Here is a 21,981-nt window from a genome sequence, read left to right as displayed (position 1 = left end):
TAAAGTTTTTATATTGGGTAATATGTTCAATACAGCCAATACAGTTTTGTTTTTTTTATATTTTAAAGTTGCACTTCTTTTTGTTTATGAAACTTGGTTTTATTTCATTTTAAGTTTAATAAAGATGTTACATATCACAACGGCTAAATCTGTGTCTGTATTGCATGTTTAAACCTTAATACCATAAATATTAACAGGTGTTATGTTTACTCCTGGAGTATATAATCAGTTTGCAAATGATAGAGAAATGCTTAAATAATGCATTACACTTTAACTAAACCCTTTAGATTTTAGTTGACTAAAATCTACTGGAGATTTAGTCGACTAAAATGTATTGGAGATTCAGTCGACTAAAACTAGACTAAAACTAAAACAATTCAGATGACTAAAATATGACTAAAACTAAAATGGCATTTTAGTCAAAAGACTAAAACTAAGACTAAATTGAAACTTGCCGTCAAAATTAACACTGCTTTGGAACTGCTTATGTTACAGTTTTGAAACTTGCTGTGCTCAGTGCTGCTATGACCTAGATTTGCAATTGTTCAGCAGAAGTTCCTTGGTCACATGTTGTAGCAGCCATCTTGCATTTAGCGAAAATTTTAAACATCTTCTTTTAAACCGGTTAGTGCAATAAGGCAGAATTTTGCACATATACTCCTTACAAGGTCCTCTACCAAGTTTGTTAAAATTGTGATTTTTCCATAATCAACATGGCTGCTGTGAGACATTAACCTTTTTATCGACATTTAATTGCGTACATTTGCACTTTATGCATTAGTTTTACAATATTTAACAATATTACAGTGTAATAGACACATCATTTCACATAGTCATAACCCTCATAGACAAAATTGCAGTTAAAATTCACACTGCGCTGTCGCCTTTGTAAAATAAAACATTTACAAATTTTCATAAAACTTCTGAAAATTGTAGAGGTCTATAGTGAGCATTAGTATGTGTAATTTGAAAGCCATACTTTGCATAGCTTGGCGGCCATTTTGTTTCGTATGTACTGTTTGTAAAAGCTACAAAAATCTTCTTCTCCAAAACCGCTTATGGGACAGACTTGAAATGTTGTTTATAGAGTTATCTTATGACCAACATTCAGATTTGTTCAAGAGAAGTTGATAGGTCATGTGGTTTGGCAGCCATTTTGAATTCAAAAACGCTTAACAATATTTTTAAATTAATAATAAAACAACCGTTTTACAAAAATGCTTTATTTTTGCCATGTTTATTGACATCTATGGTGAGAATTATTGTGCATAATATGGAGGCTGTATATCATATGATCTGGCAGCCATTTTGTTTTATGCAAACATTTAGAAAATCTATTTTATCTGCAACTCCTTATGTTAGAACTGTGAAACTTTCTGTATAATCTTATATTGTAACATAGTCACATTTGTTCACAAGCTATGTCAGTCATATTGGTTTACGCGAAAATTTTGAAAATGTGATTTCTTTGCAACCGCTTATGTTAAATCTTTTAAATTTGCTGTATAGCTATATATTGCGACTTAACAGCTTGTATGCCATTGCAAAGGTGATACATGTGGCCACCTCTTTTGCTGCTTGCAGCTATATTTCAAATTGAAATGCACCCACACACATTTCATTTTGACGTTTCTGAAAGTTGCAGATTTTGATTATTTTGAGCATGCTCAAAAGAAGCAAGCAGGTGTAATAAATTAAAGGCTTGTTCAGTAGCATTTTGGCTATAGAGGTGTATGATAGATGTATTCACAGATAATGGTTTGTATATACTATTACCTGTATGCTACATTAGTTAGGATAAGTAGATTGTTTTCTTTTATTCCACTTTCACTGTGCTGCTTGTGCTTTTTTCCCTGGATGTTCTGTGCTTACTTGCTCAATGCAATGTCTTTTTTTTTTTTTTTTTGTCTGTGTAGCCTTTGTGGACATTAGCTTGAAGCATAGTTGGCTCTACCATTAATCCAAATAGACGTTTGCCTAAGGCCTTACAGGCCTAGGGGCCTTACAGTGTGTCTCTATCCTCATATAGGGATATTTTTTATGTGTGGCATGTGGATAGCATGTCAATGAGTAAAAAAAAAAAAACTGTTGGTTAATTGACATACATAGGAAGTTCCTGTGAGCTTTGTCCCTGACTTTCTGCTGGTTACTATGGTTTACCCAGGGACTACATGTTCCAAAATGCAGTTCTTCATATGGCCATCTGGGAGTATTTTTATATTGCTTATTTTTAAATAAAACATTTCTTTTACAAGATATCACGAGTCCACAGATTTCATCCTTACTTATGGGATTACGCCTCCTGTTTAGCAGGAAGTGGCAAAGAGCACCACAGCAGAGCTGTATATATAGCTCCTCCCTTCCCTCCCACCCCAGTCATTCTTTTTGCCTGTGTTAGTGATAGGAAGAGGTATAGTGAGGTGTTAGTTTAGATTCTTCAATCAAGAAGTTTTTTATTTTAAAATGGTGCCAGTGAGTACTATTTTTCTCAGGGAGAAATTGTCAGTCTATAACTTCCCAAGAGGAGTGGAGACATCTTATTTTCTGCCCTGATGTTGATGATCTTAGCAAACGTTATCTAAGATCCTGCTGGTTCCCACAGAGCAGTTGAAGGTAGTGTAAAGAAACATCTTCAGTGTGGAGAACTGTGTCATGCTACAAGCAGCATTGATGTATGTTCAGTCATTTGTTTCTGGGGAGACTTGATACATCAGAACAGGCTGACATTATTCTCTAACTGGGGAGCGGTAAATCAGTATGCACTATAGGAGAAATGGTGTACCTGGAATTCCCTTTTATTTTGCTTGTTTAATAGTGTGTTTGGTGTTTTCACTTTAAATATACTGTGTGGGCTGACGCTGGGAGATGCAGTTTGCATGACGTTATTATGGCTTCATAGCTAACTTGACAGAGATAGTCAATACTGTTGCACTTTTATTATGTAAAGTGCGTGTATAAGAGGGGCACATGGCGTTTTTTAGTATAAAATTGGAAGACCGACATGATGTTTTGTCGTCCCATGCAGGTCTCAGTATGGCTCGAGGTACGCCCACGGTGGGCGGGGCCTATTTTTGTGCGCCCAGCAGCGCAGTATTCTTCCGGATCGGCAGCAGGGTCCTGAGGCTCAGGTGGCGCCTAAGTCAGTTTTGCACTCGTCTGGTACAGAGAGACTTGGGAGCGCTTCTTCTGGTGGATCCGGGGGCAGGTAGGCGCCGCAGCAGAGCTGTGGCGAGGTGCAGGGGCCTGAAGTGTGTTAAAAATTGGATCCAAGTTGACAGAAATTGATATATAACTTTTCCAAGAACTGAGCAATATTAAGTTAATTTGGGCACATAAGGGCACTTTTTATTGTTGCGAAAGTTGTGTTGACTGATTGCAGTACATTTGTTGCGCTTTTATTATTTAACCCCTTAGTGACCAGAGCACTTTTCCATTTTCTGTCCGTTTGGGACCAAGGCTATTTTTACATTTCTGCGGTGTTTGTGTTTAGCTGAAATTTTCCTCTTACTCATTTACTGTACCCACACATATTATATACCGTTTTTCTCGCCATTAAATGGACTTTCTAAAAATACCATTATTTTCATCATATCTTATCATTTACTATAAAATAATTTATAAAATATGAGGAAAAATGGAAAAAAAAACACTTTTTCTAACTTTGAACCCCAAAATCTGTTACATATCTACAACCACCAAAAAACACCCATGCTAAATAGTTTCTAAATTTTGTCCTGAGTTTAGAAATACCCAATGTTTACATCTTCTTTGCTTTTTTTGTAACTTATAGGGCCATAAATACAAGTAGCACTTTGCTATTTTCAAACCATTTTCTCCAACATAGGTGTGTCCGGTCCACGGCGTCATCCTTACTTGTGGGATATTCTCCTCCCCAACAGGAAATGGCAAAGAGCCCAGCAAAGCTGGTCACATGATCCCTCCTAGGCTCCGCCTTCCCCAGTCATTCTCTTTGCCGTTGCACAGGCAACATCTCCACGGAGATGGCTCAGAGTTTTTTGGTGTTTAAATGTAGTTTTTATTCTTCAATCAAGAGTTTGTTATTTTAAAATAGTGCTGGTATGTACTATTTACTCTGAAACAGAAAAGAGATGAAGATTTCTGTTTGTAAGAGGAAAATGATTTTAGCAACCGTTACTAAAATCGATGGCTGTTTCCACACAGGACTGTTGAGAGGAATTAACTTCAGTTGGGGGAAACAGTGAGCAGACTTTGGCTGCTTGAGGTATGACACATTTCTAACAAGACTTGGTAATGCTGGAAGCTGTCATTTTCCCTATGGGATCCGGTAAGCCATTTTCTTAATTTTCAATATAAGAATAAGGGCTTCACAAGGGCTTTAAAGACTGGTAGACATATTTCTGGGCCAAAACGATTACTTTATAAGCATATTTATTGGTTTACAACTTTGGAGAGTTATTTTAATCTTGGGAATTCTGTTAAAAAAACGGCAGGCACTATATTGGACACCTTTTTCACTGGGGGCCTTCTCTAGTCATAGGCAGAGCCTCATTTTCGCGCCACTAATGCGCAGTTGTTTTTTGAGAAGCAAGGCATGCAGATGCATGTGTGAGGAGCTCAGATCCACTGAAAAAGCTTATTGAAGGTGTCAGTATATTTATGAAAATCTTAGCAGTGCTATCCAAATAATATATATAAGTTTATGGCAGGGTTATAAACACAATACAAAGAAATAGAAACCCTTATCAACCATGCACCTACTAGACCATACAATTAATATAAATATCTGAATTCTTTTATTTAGTTAATATCCATAAACATATTGAAGTATATTTGCAATAAAAGGAAATGAAACAAAATTTATATGCGTTAAAACCAACTCTTAAGATATGCTATCCTTCTTACAAAACCCAGAAAGATATACCTTCACAATTCAGCCTTTTATTTATTTAACACAATGGGACTAAAAACCTTTAACATCCAAGCAATACAATTCTAAACAGTGTTTATAAAACAATAGGATAATATATATATTCTGCTATTTAACTGCAATTTATCCTAATACAAAATTAACTGACAATATCAGAACTTGCATAGATGAGTTACTTGGTCAATCAGATACAGATTTAAACAATATATATATATATATATATAGGCTGTGAAATGCTAACTAAAACACACTGTTTCTTTAAATCTATTAAATACAAATTGACTATGCATATAACTTATTTTATAGTAAAACTTTTATATACATCACCAAATAACAGCAATCCAGTTCCCAGTTTTTGCAACGGATCCAATTTCACACCTCATATAAAATAAGTGTAATTGCAATGGAATAGGAGAAATATGGCCCACTTTGTTTTTGTAGTTTGACTGTGTCCCACGCAAAACAGTTTCAGTCAGTTCAAAAACTCTCTAGACCAGTGTCCCTCCTTCCTTCTTTATACAACTTATTATTGTAATCATTGGTGTGAAATATGGGTGGCCCTTCGAAACCTTGTCCCTCTATTGGTTAACTGGATATTCCATTTCCAACAGCCAAAAATCTTTCTGGCTGTAGTTCTCTCGTGGCAACACCGGGTGGCAGCATTATAATTAGACAGTACAAATAAATGCAGCATGACAAAGAAATACAGTTATACATTAAAACATCTTTCTTTAAAATGTATAATAACTGCCATAATGTCTTGCACCAGTCTTTCCCAATATCAATTATAGGTGAAGCGGCATCAGATTAATTTCCTGATCGTTTTGATATGAGACATCACATATATCTAACATTATATTAAAATAATTTAACACTGTTAATTATTAGCTTAAAATGCATTATAATTGTATCAGTATTCTGGCATTTCTTTGCAAATAACAGCTTATTTTTATATCTCCAGATTGGTAGTATTTAAAACTCCTGATATACTGCATTCACCCAGATGTAGTATGTAATATTTCTGTGTATTTCTTCCTGAATACATAAATCCTGTTTATGTAGATCTGAAATAAAAAATAAATGTTAATGATCACTTCTCTTCAGGTCCATAAACATCTATTCATGTTCTTAAACACACAGAGGTTAAGTAAGATCTTTTGTGTTTTCAAAACATATATATCATTTCTATGTATATCTGAATTTATTTCCTATATGAATATCCCCTGCAGCAATCATCCACCTAATACAATGTGCTTAATTTTAATATATATATATCATGAATCATTCCAAACATACATGGAAAACTGGCATTGTTCCCCTTGCAAAATGTATTTAATTTTATTTGTGTCACCTTCCCCCAAGAGGGGGTTTTGCAGTACGTCTTCAAATAGAGATTCAGTGAGATAGAACTGTTGTATTACACGTGTCAAATTCCAAAGGGGTCCTTGAACACATTCTTTTCTCACCTCACCAAATGTTCTGAAGTTATAAAAATCTGCATATATAGTCAAATGAATAGGGTCACTGAGCTATTTCCTTTAGAAAAGAAATGTTTGTGTGTTTTACACTACAGGGGTCATGCTTCAAAAAGGCTCTACTGATCGTCAATCCTGATAGACGTGTATTAGAAGCTGTGTTCAACAAACTCATGTTCAATTAATCCTGAGGTCTCATCTAACATATACAGTGTATAAAATATACATATATATATATATATATATATATATATATATATATATGTACACATATGTAATATTCATCATAATATTCATATACTCTGACAAAGGCGTCATTTGGTATCGTATTCCCCTCTGGGCTTGGTTGGGTCTCAGCAAAGCAGATACCAGGGACTGTATAGGGGTTAAATGTAAAAACGGCTCCGGTTCCGTTATTTTAAGAGTTAAAGTTAAAGTATTGGTGTGCAATACTTTTAAGGCTTTATGACACTGTGGTGAAATTTTGGTGAATTTTGAACAATTCCTTCATACTTTTGCGTATATTCAGTAAAAAAGTGTGTTCAGTTTAAAATTTAAAGAGACAGTAACGGTTTTATTTTAAAACGTTTTTTGTGCTTTGTTATCAAGTTTATGCCTATTAACATGTCTGAACTATCAGATAGACGACGTTCTGTATGTTCGGAAGCCAAGGTTCCTCTCCATTTAAATATATGTGATGAATGTGACAAACAAAGTAGGGACAATGATGCCACTGATAATGTTGCCCAAAATGATTCCTTAAGTGAGGGGAGTAAGCATGGTACTGCATTATCTCCTTCTATGTCTACACCAGTCTTGCCCACTCAGGAGGTCCCTAGTGCATCTAGTGCGCCAATCCTCCTTACTATGCAACAATTAACGGCTGTAATGAATAATTCTATTAAAAACATTTTAGCCAAAATGCCCACTTATCAGCGTAAGCGCGACTGCTCTGTTTTAGATACTGAAGAGCATGAGGACGCTGATGATAATGGTTCTGACATGCCCTTACACCAGTCTGAAGGGGCTAGGGAGGTTTTGTCTGAGGGAGAAATTTCAGATTCAGGAAAAATTTCTCAACAAGCTGAACCTGACGTTATTACATTCAAATTTAAATTGGAACATCTCCGCGCTCTGCTTAAGGAGGTGTTATCTACTCTGGATGATTGTGACAATTTGGTCATTCCAGAGAAATTATGTAAGATGGACAGGTTCCTAGAGGTCCCGGTGCCCCCCGAAGCTTTTCCTATACCCAAGCGGGTGGCGGACATTGTAAATAAAGAATGGGAAAGGCCCGGCATACCTTTTGTCCCTCCCCCTATATTTAAGAAATTATTTCCTATGGTCGACCCCAGGAAGGACTTATGGCAGACAGTCCCCAAGGTCGAGGGGGCGGTTTCTACTCTAAACAAACGCACCACTATCCCTATAGAAGATAGTTGTGCTTTCAAAGATCCTATGGATAAAAAAATTAGAGGGTTTGCTTAAAAAGATGTTTGTTCAGCAAGGTTACCTTCTACAACCAATTTCATGCATTGTTCCTGTCACTACAGCAGCGTGTTTCTGGTTCGAGGAACTAGAAAAGTCGCTCAATAAAGCATCTTCTTATGAGGAGGTTATGGACAGAGTTCAAGCACTTAAGTTGGCTAACTCTTTTACCTTAGACGCCACTTTGCAATTAGCTAGATTAGCGGCGAAAAATTCAGGTTTTGCTATTGTGGCGCGCAGAGCGCTTTGGCTGAAGTCTTGGTCAGCGGATGTGTCCTCCAAGAACAGATTGCTTAACATCCCTTTCAAGGGGAAAACGCTGTTTGGCCCTGACTTGAAAGAGATTATTTCAGACATCACTGGGGGAAAGGGCCACGCCCTTCCTCAGGATAGGTCTTTTAAGGCTAAAAATAAAACAAATTTTCGTCCCTTTCGCAGAAACGGACCAGCCTCAAATTCTACATCCTCTAAGCAAGAGGGTAATTCTTCTCAAACCAAGCCAGCCTGGAGACCGATGCAAGGCTGGAACAAAGGTAAGCAGGCCAAGAAGCCCGCTACCGCTACCAAGACAGCATGAGATGCTGGCCCCCGATCCGGGACCGGATCTGGTGGGGGGCAGACTCTCTCTCTTCGCTCAGGCTTGGGCAAGAGATGTTCAGGATCCTTGGGCGCTAGAAATAGTTTCTCAAGGTTATCTCCTGGAATTCAAGGAACTACCCCCAAGGGGAAGGTTCCACAGGTCTCAATTGTCTTCAGACCAAATAAAAAGACAGGCATTCTTACATTGTGTAGAAGACCTGTTAAAAATGGGAGTGATTCATCCTGTTCCATTAGGAGAACAAGGGATGGGGTTTTACTCCAATCTGTTCATAGTTCCCAAAAAAGAGGGAACATTCAGGCCAATTTTGGATCTCAAGATCCTAAACAAATTTCTCAAGGTTCCATCGTTCAAGATGGAAACCATTCGGACAATTCTTCCTACCATCCAGGAAGGTCAATTCATGACCACGGTGGATTTAAAGGATGCGTATCTACATATTCCTATCCACAAGGAACATCATCGATTCCTAAGATTCGCCTTTCTGGACAAGCATTACCAGTTTGTGGCACTTCCATTCGGACTAGCCACTGCTCCAAGAATTTTCACAAAGGTACTAGGGTCCCTTCTAGCGGTGCTAAGGCCAAGGGGCATTGCAGTAGTACCCTACTTGGACGACATACTGATTCAAGCGTCGTCTCTGCCACAAGCAAAGGCTCATACGGACATTGTCCTAGCCTTTCTCAGATCTCACGGGTGGAAAGTGAACGTTGAAAAAAGTTCTCTATTCCCGTCAACAAGAGTTCCCTTCTTGGGAACAATAATAGACTCCTTAGAAATGAAGATTTTTCTGACAGAAGCCAGAAAATCAAAACTTCTAAGCTCTTGTCAAGTACTTCATTCTGTTCTTCTTCCTTCCATAGCGCAGTGCATGGAAGTAATAGGTTTGATGGTTGCGGCAATGGACATAGTTCCTTTTGCGCGAATTCATCTAAGACCATTACAACTGTGCATGCTCAGTCAGTGGAATGGGGATTATACAGATTTGTCCCCGACGATCCAAGTAGATCAGAGGACCAGAGATGCACTCCGTTGGTGGCTGACCCTGGACAACCTGTCCCAAGGGATGAGCTTCAGAAGACCAGAGTGGGTCATTGTAACGACCGACGCCAGCCTGGTGGGCTGGGGCGCGGTCTGGAAACACCTGAAAGCTCAGGGTCTATGGTCTCGGGAAGAATCTCTTCTCCCGATAAACATTCTGGAACTGAGAGCGATATTCAATGCTCTCAAGGCTTGGCCTCAACTAGCAAAGGCCAAATTCATAAGGTTTCAATCAGACAACATGACGACTGTTGCATATATCAACCATCAGGGGGGAACAAGGAGTTCCCTGGCGATGGAAGAAGTGACCAAAGTAATTCAATGGGCGGAGATTCACTCCTGCCACTTGTCTGCAATCCACATCCCAGGAGTGGAAAATTGGGAAGCGGATTTTCTGAGTCGTCAGACATTTCATCCGGGGGAGTGGGAACTCCATCCGGAAATCTTTGCCCAAATAACTCAATTATGGGGCATTCCAGACATGGATCTGATGGCGTCTCGTCAGAACTTCAAGGTTCCTTGCTACGGGTCCAGATCCAGGAATCCCAAGGCGACTCTAGTAGATGCACTAGTAGCGCCCTGGACCTTCAACCTAGCTTATGTGTTCCCACCGTTTCCTCTCATTCCCAGGCTGGTAGCCAGGATCAATCAGGAGAGGGCTTCGGTGATCTTGATAGCTCCTGCGTGGCCACGCAGAACTTGGTATGCAGACCTGGTGAATATGTCATCGGCTCCACCATGGAAGCTACCTTTGAGACGGGACCTTCTTGTTCAAGGTCCGTTCGAACATCCGAATCTGGCATCACTCCAACTGACTGCTTGGAGATTGAACGCTTGATCAAAGCGTGGGTTCTCAGATTCTGTCATTGATACTCTTATTCAGGCTAGAAAGCCTGTAACTAGAAAAATTTACCATAAAGTATGGAAGAAATATATCTGTTGGTGCGGATCGAAAGGATTCCCATGGAACAGGGTAAAAATTCCTAAGATTCTATCCTTTCTACAAGAGGGTTTGGAGAAAGGATTATCTGCAAGTTCTTTGAAGGGACAGATTTCTGCTTTATCTGTTTTACTTCACAAGAAGCTGGCGGCTGTGCCAGATGTTCAGGCTTTTGTTCAGGCTCTGGTTAGAATCAAGCCTGTTTACAAACCTTTGACTCCTCCTTGGAGTCTCAATTTAGTTCTTTCAGTTCTTCAAGGGGTTCCGTTTGAACCCTTACATTCCGTAGATATTAAGTTATTATCTTGGAAAGTTTTGTTTTTGGTTGCAATTTTTTCTGCTAGAAGAGTTTCAGAGTTATCTGCTCTGCAGTGTTCTCCTCCTTATCTGGTGTTCCATGCAGATAAGGTGGTTTTGCGTACTAAACCTGGTTTTCTTCCGAAAGTTGTTTCTAACAAAAATATTAACCAGGAGATAGTTGTGCCTTCTTTGTGTCCGAATCCAGTTTCAAAGAAGGAACGTTTGTTGCACAATTTGGATGTAGTTCGTGCTCTAAAATTCTATTTAGAGGCTACAAAGGATTTCAGACAAACATCTTCCTTGTTTGTTGTTTATTCTGGTAAAAGGAGAGGTCAAAAAGCAACTTCTACCTCTCTCTCTTTTTGGCTTAAAAGCATCATCAGATTGGCTTATGAGACTGCCGGACGGCAGCCTCCTGAAAGAATCACAGCTCATTCCACTAGGGCTGTGGCTTCCACATGGGCCTTCAAGAACGAGGCTTCTGTTGATCAGATATGTAAGGCAGCGACTTGGTCTTCACTGCTCACTTTTACCAAATTTTACAAATTTGATACTTTTGCTTCTTCTGAGGCTTTTTTTGGGAGAAAGGTTTTGCAAACCGTGGTGCCTTCCATCTAGGTGACCTGATTTGCTCCCTCCCATCATCCGTGTCCTAAAGCTTTGGTATTGGTTCCCATAAGTAAGGATGACGCCGTGGACCGGACACACCTATGTTGGAGAAAACAGAATTTATGTTTACCTGATAAATTACTTTCTCCAACGGTGTGTCCGGTCCACGGCCCGCCCTGGTTTTTTAATCAGGTCTGATGATTTATTTTCTCTAACTACAGTCACCACGGTATCATATGATTTCTCCTATGCAAATATTCCTCCTTTACGTCGGTCGAATGACTGGGGAAGGCGGAGCCTAGGAGGGATCATGTGACCAGCTTTGCTGGGCTCTTTGCCATTTCCTGTTGGGGAGGAGAATATCCCACAAGTAAGGATGACGCCGTGGACCGGACACACCGTTGGAGAAAGTAATTTATCAGGTAAACATAAATTCTGTTTTTTTTTCAAAATTAGCGCTAGTTACATTGGGACACTGATATCTTTCAGGAATCCCTGAATATCCATTGACATGTATATATTTTTTTTTAGAGGACATCCCAAAGTATTGATCTAGGCCCATTTTGGTATATTTTATGCCACCATTTTACCGCCAAATGCGATCAAATACAAAAAATCGTTCACTTTTTCACAAATTTTTTCACAAACTTTCAGTTTCTCACTGAAATTATTTACAAACTGCTTGTGCAATTATGGCATAAATGGTTGTAAATTCTTCTCTGGGATCCCCTTTGTTCAGAAATAGCAGACATATAAGGCTTTGGCTTTGCTTTTTGGTAATTAGAAGGCCGCTAAATGCCACTGCCCACCACACGTGTATTATGCCCAGCAGTGAAGGGGTTAATTAGGAAGCATGTAAGGAGCTTTTTGGGGTATTTTTAGCTTTAGTGTAGTGTAGTAGACAACCCCAAGTATTGATCTAGGCCCATTTTGGTATATTTCATGCCACCATTTCACCGCCAAATGCGATCAAATTAAAAAAAATGTTACATTTTTCACAATTTTAGGTTTCTCACTGAAATCATTTACAAACAGCTTGTGCAATTATGGCACAAATGGTTGTAAATGCTTCTCTGGGATCCCCTTTGTTCAGAAATAGCAGACATATATGACTTTGGCGTTGCTTTTTGGTAATTAGAATGCTGCTAAATGGCGCTGCGCATCACACGTGTATTATGGCTAGCAGTGAAGGGGTTAATTAGGTAGCTTGTAGGGAGCTTGCAGGGTTAATTTTAGCTTTAGTGTAGAGATCAGCCTCCCACCTGAAACATCAGACCCCCTGATCCCTCCCAAACATCTCTCTTCCCTCCCCTACCCCACAAATGTCCCCGCCATCTTAAGTACTGGCAGAAACTCTGCCAGTACTAAAATAAAAGGAAAATTTTGGCTTTTTTGTGCATTTTTTTTAGCATATTTACATATGCTTATGTGTAGGATCCCCATTAGCCCCCAACCTCACTGATCCCCCACCAAACAGCTCTCTAACCCTCCCCCTCTGACTTAATGTGCGCCATCTTGGGTACTGGCAGCTGTCTGCCAGTACCCATTTTAGTGAAAAATATGCTGTTATATATAAAAAAAAATGTCCCTTTTCTGTAGTGTAGCTTCCCCCCCCCCAATACCAACCCCCCACCCCTTCCTGATCCCTTAGATGCTTTCAAAAAAATAAGTTTATTTTATATTTTTTTACAATCAACTTGTACCTTTTTTCTGTAGTGTAGCGGTTCCCACCCGCTCCCGCCCCGTACACGCGCCCGCCCGCGCCCCCGGCGATACCGCAACCGATCCCGCCCCCCTCTCTGACTAAGAAGCCATCGATGGCCGCCCACCCACCTCCCACTTCAGCTCCCACCCACCAACGAATGCGGCCATCGATGTCCGGTGCAGAGAGGGCCACAGAGTGGCTCTCTCTGCACCAGAGGGGTAAAAAATGTTATTGCAGGATGCCTCAATATCGAGGCATCCTGCAATAACCGGAAATCAGCTGGAAGTGATCAGGATCGCTTCCAGCTGCTTTCCAAACCGAGGACGTGCAGGGTACGTCCTTGGTCGTTAAGTGACTTTTTTAAGAGGACGTACCCTGCACGTCCTCGGTCATTAAGGGGTTAAAGGCGCAGTACACTTTTTTTAGTTCAAATTTTTTGGCTATGTAATTTGACTTCAGAGCTCAATATATCAAGTAAAGAACGACTATTATTGCTTGTCTGTTTAACATGTCTGAACTTGAGGAAAGTACTTGATCTATGTGTTTAGATGCCATTGTGGAACCCCCTCTTACTTTTTGTCCCTCATGTACTGAAAGGGCCTTACAATGTAAAGAGCAGATTTTCTTTAAGGAAAGTGTGTCTAAGGATGCTTCTCAATTTGATGAGAATCAGGGTATGCTGCTACTTTCTCCCCAAGCGTCACAACCTTTAACGCCCACCCAAGCGACGCCGGGTTCTTCAACCGCGTCTACTTCATTTACTCTGCAGGATATGGCTGCAGTTATGTTATCTACCCTTACAGAGGTTTTATCTAAGTTGCCAGTGTTACAGGGCAAACGCAGCAGGACAGAAGTCAATTTGAATACTGAGACCTCTGATGCTTTGTTGGCTATTTCCGATGTACCCTCACAGGGATCTGAATTGGGGGTCAGGGAACTTCTGTCTGAGGGGGAACTTTCCGATTCGGGAAGTTTGTTACCTCAGACGGACTCGCACGTCATGTCCTTTAGATTTAAGCTTGAACACCTCTGCCTGTTACTTCGGGTGGTTTTAGCGACTCTGGATGACTGTGACTCTATTGTGAAACCACCAGAGAAATTGTGTAAGATGGACAAATACTTAGAGGTGCCTGCTTACTCTGATGTTTTTCTGGTTCCTAAGAGAATCTTGGAAATTATTACGCGGGAATGGGAAAGATCCCATATCTGACACTGTTCGGGACTCTTGGCAAACAGTCCCTAAGGTGGAGGGAGCTATATCTATCCTGGCTAAGCGTACAACTATTCCTATTGAGGACAGTTGTGCTTTTAAAGACCCTATGGATAAGAAATTGGAGGGTCTTCTAAAAAAGTCATTTATTCATCAGGGTTTCCTTTTACAACCGACGGCCTGCATTGTACCAGTTACCACTGTGGCGGCCTTCTGGTTTGACGCCTTGAAGAGTCTCTTAAGACGGAGACTCCTTTAGAGGAAATTTTATATAGAATTAAGGCTCTTAAGCTGGCTAATTCTTTTATTACAGATGCTGCCTTTCAAAACTTTGGTCTGCTGATGTGTCATCCAAGTCAAAGCTTTTGGCTATTCTTTTCAAAGGAAAAACCCTATTCAGGCCTGACTTGAAGGAAATCATTTCTGACATTACGGGAGGTAAGGGTCATCTCCTACCTCAGGATAGAACAGCTAAACTGAGGGATCAACAAAATAATTTTCGTTCCTTTCGGAACTTCAAAGGAGTCCCCTCTTCTTCCTCCTCTTCCACTAAACAGGAAGGGAATTTTGCTCAGATCAAGTCCGTCTGGAGAACCAACCATGCTTGGAACATGGGTAAACAACCCAAGAAGCCCGCTGCTGCTACCAAGACAGCATGAAGGGGCGGCCCCCAATCCGGGTACGGATCTATTAGGGGGAAGACTTTCTCTCTTTGGCCAGGCTTGGGTAAGAGATGTTCAGGACCCCTGGACACTGGAAATCGTGTCCCAAGGGTATCAACTGGAATTCAAAAATTCTCTCCCAAGGGGGGGGGGTTTCTTCTTTCACGATTATCTGTAGACCAGATAAAAAGAGAGGCGTTCTTATGTTGTGTAAAAGACCTCTCTACTATGGGAGTAATTCGTCCAGTTCCAATACTGGAACAGGGACAGGGGTTTTACTCCAATCTTTTCGTGGTCCCCAAAAAAAGAGGGCACGTTTCGACCTATTTTAGATCTAAAAAGTCTACACAAGTTTCTCAGAGTCCCATCCTTCAAGACTGAGACTATTCGAACAATTCTGCCATTGATCCAGGAGGGTCAATATATGGCTTCCGTGGACTTGAAGGATGCATATCTTCATATTCCTATCCAGAAGGATCATCACCAGTTCCTAAGGTTTGCCTTCCTGGACAAACATTTTCAGTTTGTGGCTCGTCCCTTCGGGTTGGCCACAGCACCCAGGATCTTCACAAAGGTTCTAGGGTCACTTCTGGCGGTTATCAGGCCACGGGGCATTGCAGTGGCGCCTTATCTGGACGATATTCTGATCCAGGCGTCGTCCTACCATCTGACAAAATCTCATACAGACATGGTTCTGTCCTTTCTGAGGACTCACGGGTTAAAGGTGAATTTAGAAAAGAGTTCATTACTTCCATAGACAAGGGTTCCCTTCTTGGGAACTTTTATAGATTCCTTATCCATGAAAATTTTCTTGACGGAGGTCGGAAAGTTAAATATTCTGAATACATGCCGAGCCCTTCAGTCCAATCCTCGGCCATCAGTGGCTCAGTGCATGGAGGTAATTGGATTGATGGTGGCGGCAATGGACATCATTCCGTTTGCTCGTTTTCATCTCAGACCGTTACAACTGAGCATGCTCAAGCAGTGGAATGGAGATTATGCGAATTTGTCTCCTCAGATAGATCTGGATCAGGAGACAAGAGACTCTCTTCTTTGGTGGTTGTCGCCAGATCATCTGTCCCAAGGGACGTGCTTCCGCTGATCCTCATGGGTGATAGTGACAACGGACGCCAGTCTACTAGGTTGGGGTGCAGTCTGGAATTCCTTGAAGGCTCAGGGTGTGTGGACTCAGAGTCTCTACTTCCAATCAATATTCTGGAATTGAGAGCCATATTCAATGTGCTTCAGGCTTGGCCTCAGTTGGCTTCGGCCAAATTCATCCGTTTTCAGTCGGACAACATCACGACTGTGGCTTACATCAATCATCAGGGAGGAACGAGGAGTTCCTTAGCGATGACAGAAGTATCCAAGATAATTTGATGGGCGGAGGCTCACTCTTGTTATCTGTCAGCAATCTACATCCCAGGAGTGGACAACTGGGAAGCAGACTTTTTAAGCAGACAGACGTTTCATCCGGGGGAGTGGGAACTCCATCCGGAAGTCTTTGCCACTCTGATTCTCAGATGGGGCAGACTGGAATTGGATCTGATGGCGTCTCGTCAGAATGCCAAGCTCCCAAGATACGGATCCAGGTCCAGAGATCCTCAGGCCGAACTGATAGATGCCTTGGTCGTTCAACCTAGCTTATGTGTTTCCACCATTTGCTCTCCTTCCCCGGGTGATTGCACGGATCAAACAGGAGAGGGCTTTGGTAATTCTAATCGCGCCTGCGTGGCCTCGCAGGACTTGGTATGCCGATCTAGTGGACATGTCCTCTCTGCCGGCGTGGAAGCTTCCATTGAGGCAGGACCTTCTCATTCAGGGACCCTTCCGCCATCCGAATCTAGTTTCTCTGCAGCTGACTGCTTGGAGATTGAGCGCTTGATTTTATCTAAGCGGGGGTTCTCTGATTCGGTCATTGATACTTTGATTCAGGCACGTAAGCCTGTCACTAGAAAGATCTACCATAAGATATGGCGTAAATATCTTTATTGGTGCGAATCCAAGGGCTACTCATGGAGTAGAGTTAGGATTCCCAGGATTTTATCTTTTCTCCAAGAAGGATTGGAGAAGGGGTTATCAGCAAGTTCCTTAAAGGGACAAATTTCTGCTTTGTCGATTTTACTACACAAGCGTTTGGCAGATGTTCCAGACGTTCAGTCTTTTTGTCAGGCTCTGACCAGAATCAGGCCTGTGTTTAGACCAATTGCTCCACCCTGGAGTTTGAATTTAGTTCTTAATGTTCTTCAAGGGGTTCCGTTTGAACCCATGCATTCCATAGATATTAAGTTATCATCTTGGAAAGTTTTATTTTTGGTGGCTATTTCTTCTGCTCGTAGAGTTTCTGAGCTTTCAGCGTTACAATGTGACTCTTTTCATTCTGATAAGGTGGTTTTACGTACCAAACCTGGTTTTCTTCCTAAGGTTGTTTCTAATAAGAATATTAATCGGGAAATTGTTGTTCCTTCATTGTGTCCTAATCCTTCTTCTAAGAAGGAACGTTTGTTGCATAACTTGGACGTGGTCCGTGCCCTGAAGTTTTACTTGCAGGCAACTAAAGAATTTCGTCAATCATCTTCTTTATTTGTTTTTTTCTGGAAAGCTTAGGGGTCAGAAAGCTACGGCTACCTCTCTTCCTTTTTGGCTGAAGAGTATCCTCCGTCTGGCATATGAGACTGCTGGACAACAGCCACCTGAAAGAATTACGGCTCATTCCAATAGGGCTGTTACTTCCTCATGGGCATTTAAAAACGATGCTTCTGTTGAACAGATTTGCAAGGCTGCGACTTGGTCGTCTCTTCACACTTTTTCCAAATTTGACACTTTTGCTTCATCTGAGGCTGGTTTTGGGAAAAAGGTTCTTCAAGCAGTGGTGCCTTCCGTTTAGGTTCCTGTCTTGTCCCTCCCTTTCATCCGTGTCCTATAGCTTTGGTATTGTATCCCACAAGTAAGGATGAAATCCGTGGACTCGTCATATCTTGTAAAAGAAAAGGAATTTTATGCTTACCTGATAAATGTATTTATTTTACGATATGACAAGTCCACGGCCCACCCTGTCATTTCTAAGACAGGTAATTAATTTTGTTAAACTTCAGTCACCTCTGCACCTTTGGCTTTTCCTTTCTCTTCCTAACTTCGGTCGAATGACTGGAGTGGGAGGGAAGGGAGGAGCTATATATACAGCTCTGCTGTGGTGCTCTTTGCCACTTCCTGCTAAACAGGAGGCGTAATCCCATAAGTAAGGATGAAATCCGTGGACTTGTTATATCGTAAAAGAAATACATTTATCAGGTAAGCATACATTTCCTTTTTTCACACTTCTAACCAAGCCCCAAAGTTTTAGATGTATACGGATGTATACAGACTTCACATTGCGTCTGTTTGTATAATCGGTCTATTCATATGCAGAGGAGGTTCTGCTCTCAGCCCCTTTCAGTGGATGTTCCAGACTAATCTTATCAACCGTGCTAAATTGGGAGCTTCTGAGTACGTTTTTAAAAGATTTTATACTGGATTTTTATATCCGTACCTCTTCATATTATTCTTTTAAATTAAAATAGGTGTATACTGTCTCTTTAAGGAGAAAACACACAGCACACACACAGTTTAATATTAAGACATACATTAGAAAAAACAAATACACATTTCTGCATCAAACTTCCTCACATACATAGCTTATCATTTCATTATGACTTGGATAAAGAACACTTTACCTGGCACACTTCATCATGGCATATTTTGCTTGTGATATTTCACTGTGCCCAATATCTGGCATTTCTCTTACACTTTTTCATAGTGATATACACTTGATCTGGCACTTTCCCTGTGACACTTTAACTCCAAATCTCACATTTCACTAATTGGTTAGATTCTATACAGGTGAGTTAGTCACAGTGAGTGAGCAGCTGACTTGCCCTGGCAGGTAATAAGAATGTGACCTGTTGGGGGTACTTGAGGGTATAAATGAGACACTGATTTCTGTGATACACTAAATATTCACCTTAGCTGCATTAGGGCAAACACTAATTAATGGGCAAGTACTAGAGTACTTTTTGCCAATGATCCCCCAGGGGTACAGGTTTAGAAACAAGACTCTAAGGGATGATGATCTCATCGTGGATATTTCTGGAGAATGGTAAAGTGTAAAAAAAAATCTTATTGCTCTGAGAGAAATAATGTGTTATGCCAGATGCACAGACACTCCTGGTTTTGCCATAGATGTAATATTGGTTCATTCAGCAGTTCAGGTTAATTTGCAGTCAAAATGCATATACTGCCTCAATATAATATTGTTAGTGTGAAGAAATCCATTTATTATGAAGTATAAATATAAAGTAGAGTGTTTCACATAAAAATGTATATAATAGCTGGCACTTTCCTTTCATCCACATTAACACAGACACAATTTTTTGTGTGTACACCCATAACAGTTTAAAATCAGTGTGCATTCTTTTACAAACATTGCTGTTATTTCTCATTAAATGCTGATAGGCTAAGTAATTGCTGTCTGCGCTGGTTTCAGGCAGCTCCGGTGGGATATGTGAGAAGAGCAAGTTGTACTCTGATGGCAAAAAGAAGTCACTGAACACTGGAATCATCACCGTTCAGAACTATGGCTCTCATGTTCCTCCTAAAGTGTCACATATCACATTTGCACATGAAGTTGGACATAACTTTGGTTCTCCAGTAAGTTTTTTTAATTTTTTTTTCTTTTTTTATTCTTTTTTTCTTACTTTTAAATTTTTTTTTATTTATTTTTTTCTTAAACTTTCTCTTTCTCCCTATTTTTTCGTCTGTCTTTCTGTCTTTGTTTTTCTCTCTCCCTCTCTCTCTCCCTCTGTCTCTAGCTTTCTCTCCTTGTTCCTTTTTTTCTTCTTTTCCTCTAAGTTGGGACTATTATCCTAATTCATTTAGAGTGTTTTCCTCTAGGAACTATTATGTATCTATGTAAATAAAGTATTGCCTAACATTACTGAAATATTATACTGTATATTTAAATACTCCTAAATTAAATTAACATACAGCATGATAAAAGCAAAGCAATGCTATGTTTTAAACAAATAACTGCTTTCTACCCCGTGGGAATTGTTGTCCTTCAGATAAGGTTAATATCAAGAGAACCACATTAGCTTTCTTAATTTTGATGCATTAAATGGACCTTATAATAAAAGTATATTTCAGTACAAATTTATATTTCTTTCATGTAATTGGCAAGAGTCCATGAGCTAGTGACGTATGGGATATACAATCCTACCAGGAGGGCCAAAGTTTCCCAAACCTCAGAATGCCTAGAAATACACCCCTCACCACACCCACAATTCAGTTTTACAAACTTTGCCTCCTATGGAGGTGGTGAAGTAAGTTTGTGCTTGATTTTTATGATTTCTTCTGTGATGAGCGCTTCTAAGCATTCTGAAGCCCAATTCTCTCAGAGTAAAGTGTTTGTCAGAGGGATGTGAAGAGTATCGCCTATTTGATTTTATGGTTTCCCTCGCAGGAAATCTTTTCAAGGGTTCTCTGTTATCGGTTGTGGGATTCATCTTTTACCTCCTTTTTCACATCGACGATATACTCTTATATACCATTACCTCTGCTGATAGCTTTCAGTACTGGTTTGGCTATCTGCTATATGTGGATGGGTGTCTTTCGGGAAGTATGTATCATTATTTAAGACACTCTCAGCTATGGTTTGGCGCTTTATGTATAAAATTTAAATATATGTATTTCTTTCCTAAGATATGGTGAGTCCACGAAATCATCATGTGCAAGTGGGAATATCACTCCTGGCCAGCAGGAGGAGGCAAAGAGCAATAAAGCAAAGCTGCTATATATGTCACTTCCCCTACCCATAACCCCCAGTCATTCTCTTTGCCTCTAGTGCAAGGAGGTGGTGAAGTAATTAGGTGTCCTGATTAAGATTCTTCTATCAAGATTTTTATTTTTATTTTGAAGTCTGGGCAAGATTGCTCTGGCCTTCCATCACAGTTTGGGTATAGCGGTACTCCACGTTAGTTTCTTCAGCAGGGCTGGGGTAGCTTTAAAGCAGTTAGGAACTTGAAAAGCTGCCTTGGTATAGAAAGCCTGAGTAAGTTTACTTTGTCTTTCTTTTTACACAGGTCTTTCTTTTTACACAGGTCTTTCTTTTTACACATGTCTTTGTGAGGAGCGGCATCCTCTCATACTTTGTGAGTCGTCTGACTGCCAGACGGCTGGAATGCAGGTAAGTCCCTTTTTGTCTTCTGGGGCTGGGAGACAGGCACTAAAAGGGTTAAGAACCTCTTTGCAACGTTATGTGGGACATATATATCCTGTGTAAAGGATATGTTTGGCAGGCTGCAGGCACTTTATGGTCGCAGGAGACTAGGGGTTAATATGGATCCCCCTGATATTTGGGCGCATATGCTTATATGAAAGGTACCTAATGGGGTTAAAATTGACTCCTCTATTGATGGATTATATGAGTGTTAAACTGTAGCTTTGTAATGTACAGGCACGGTATTTGGAAAGAGCGTGCTGTTTGCCTTGTCTGCGCATTTGTTTGGCGCCATTGAGATGTTTCTCACTCCGTTCTAGGATCCCTAACGGAGGCGCCTTTGAGACATTGTCTCTCTAGTAGTCCGTGCGGTATAAGTGCGCTGAGTATTGGGGCAGGAATTTTACAATTATGTCCTGTATGGGAGACCTTGATGGTGATGTGCGGCTGGAAGTATAAAGCACAATGTCATTAAATGTTCGCGCTTCATTTCCATTCTGCTGCCGTGTTCCCCGCCTCCTTCACTGTGAAGGAGATACGGCGCCATTCTCTCTCGTGCTTGGTCCGGTCATGTGACCCCACATTATTAGTCTACTCCGGTGGAAAACGGAGTAAATATAGATCTGGGAGAAATATTATTGCAGACGTTTTCTGTTCACATAATGTTGAAAGTCTTTATATTCCTTGTGAGGGATATTGCATAATAAGTCATTTATTTTTCTATACCGTGGTTTTCTCCGTGTAGTGTTAACTATATTATTGCTGTCGTTTTCTCTTCTTCTGTTAAAGTG

General features: G+C 40.5%; 1 protein-coding gene across 2 annotated transcripts in view; it reads left to right on the top strand.

Annotated features, from left to right (window-relative positions):
* The window catches only part of ADAM10 (ADAM metallopeptidase domain 10), an 853,517-nt gene that overhangs the window by 724,553 nt on the left and 106,983 nt on the right, over window positions 1–21,981 (top strand). For both annotated transcript variants that reach the window (XM_053717527.1, XM_053717526.1), the window contains exon 9: window positions 19,460–19,623. In XM_053717527.1, the coding sequence (XP_053573502.1) occupies window positions 19,460–19,623 (164 nt within the window). The remainder of the gene's footprint in view (window positions 1–19,459; window positions 19,624–21,981) is intronic.

This window comes from Bombina bombina, chromosome 6 (assembly GCF_027579735.1).
Source record: "Bombina bombina isolate aBomBom1 chromosome 6, aBomBom1.pri, whole genome shotgun sequence".
Taxonomy (NCBI): domain Eukaryota; kingdom Metazoa; phylum Chordata; class Amphibia; order Anura; family Bombinatoridae; genus Bombina; species Bombina bombina.
Note: the sequence above shows the minus strand (reverse complement) of the source record. Positions and strands in the feature narration are given on the sequence as shown.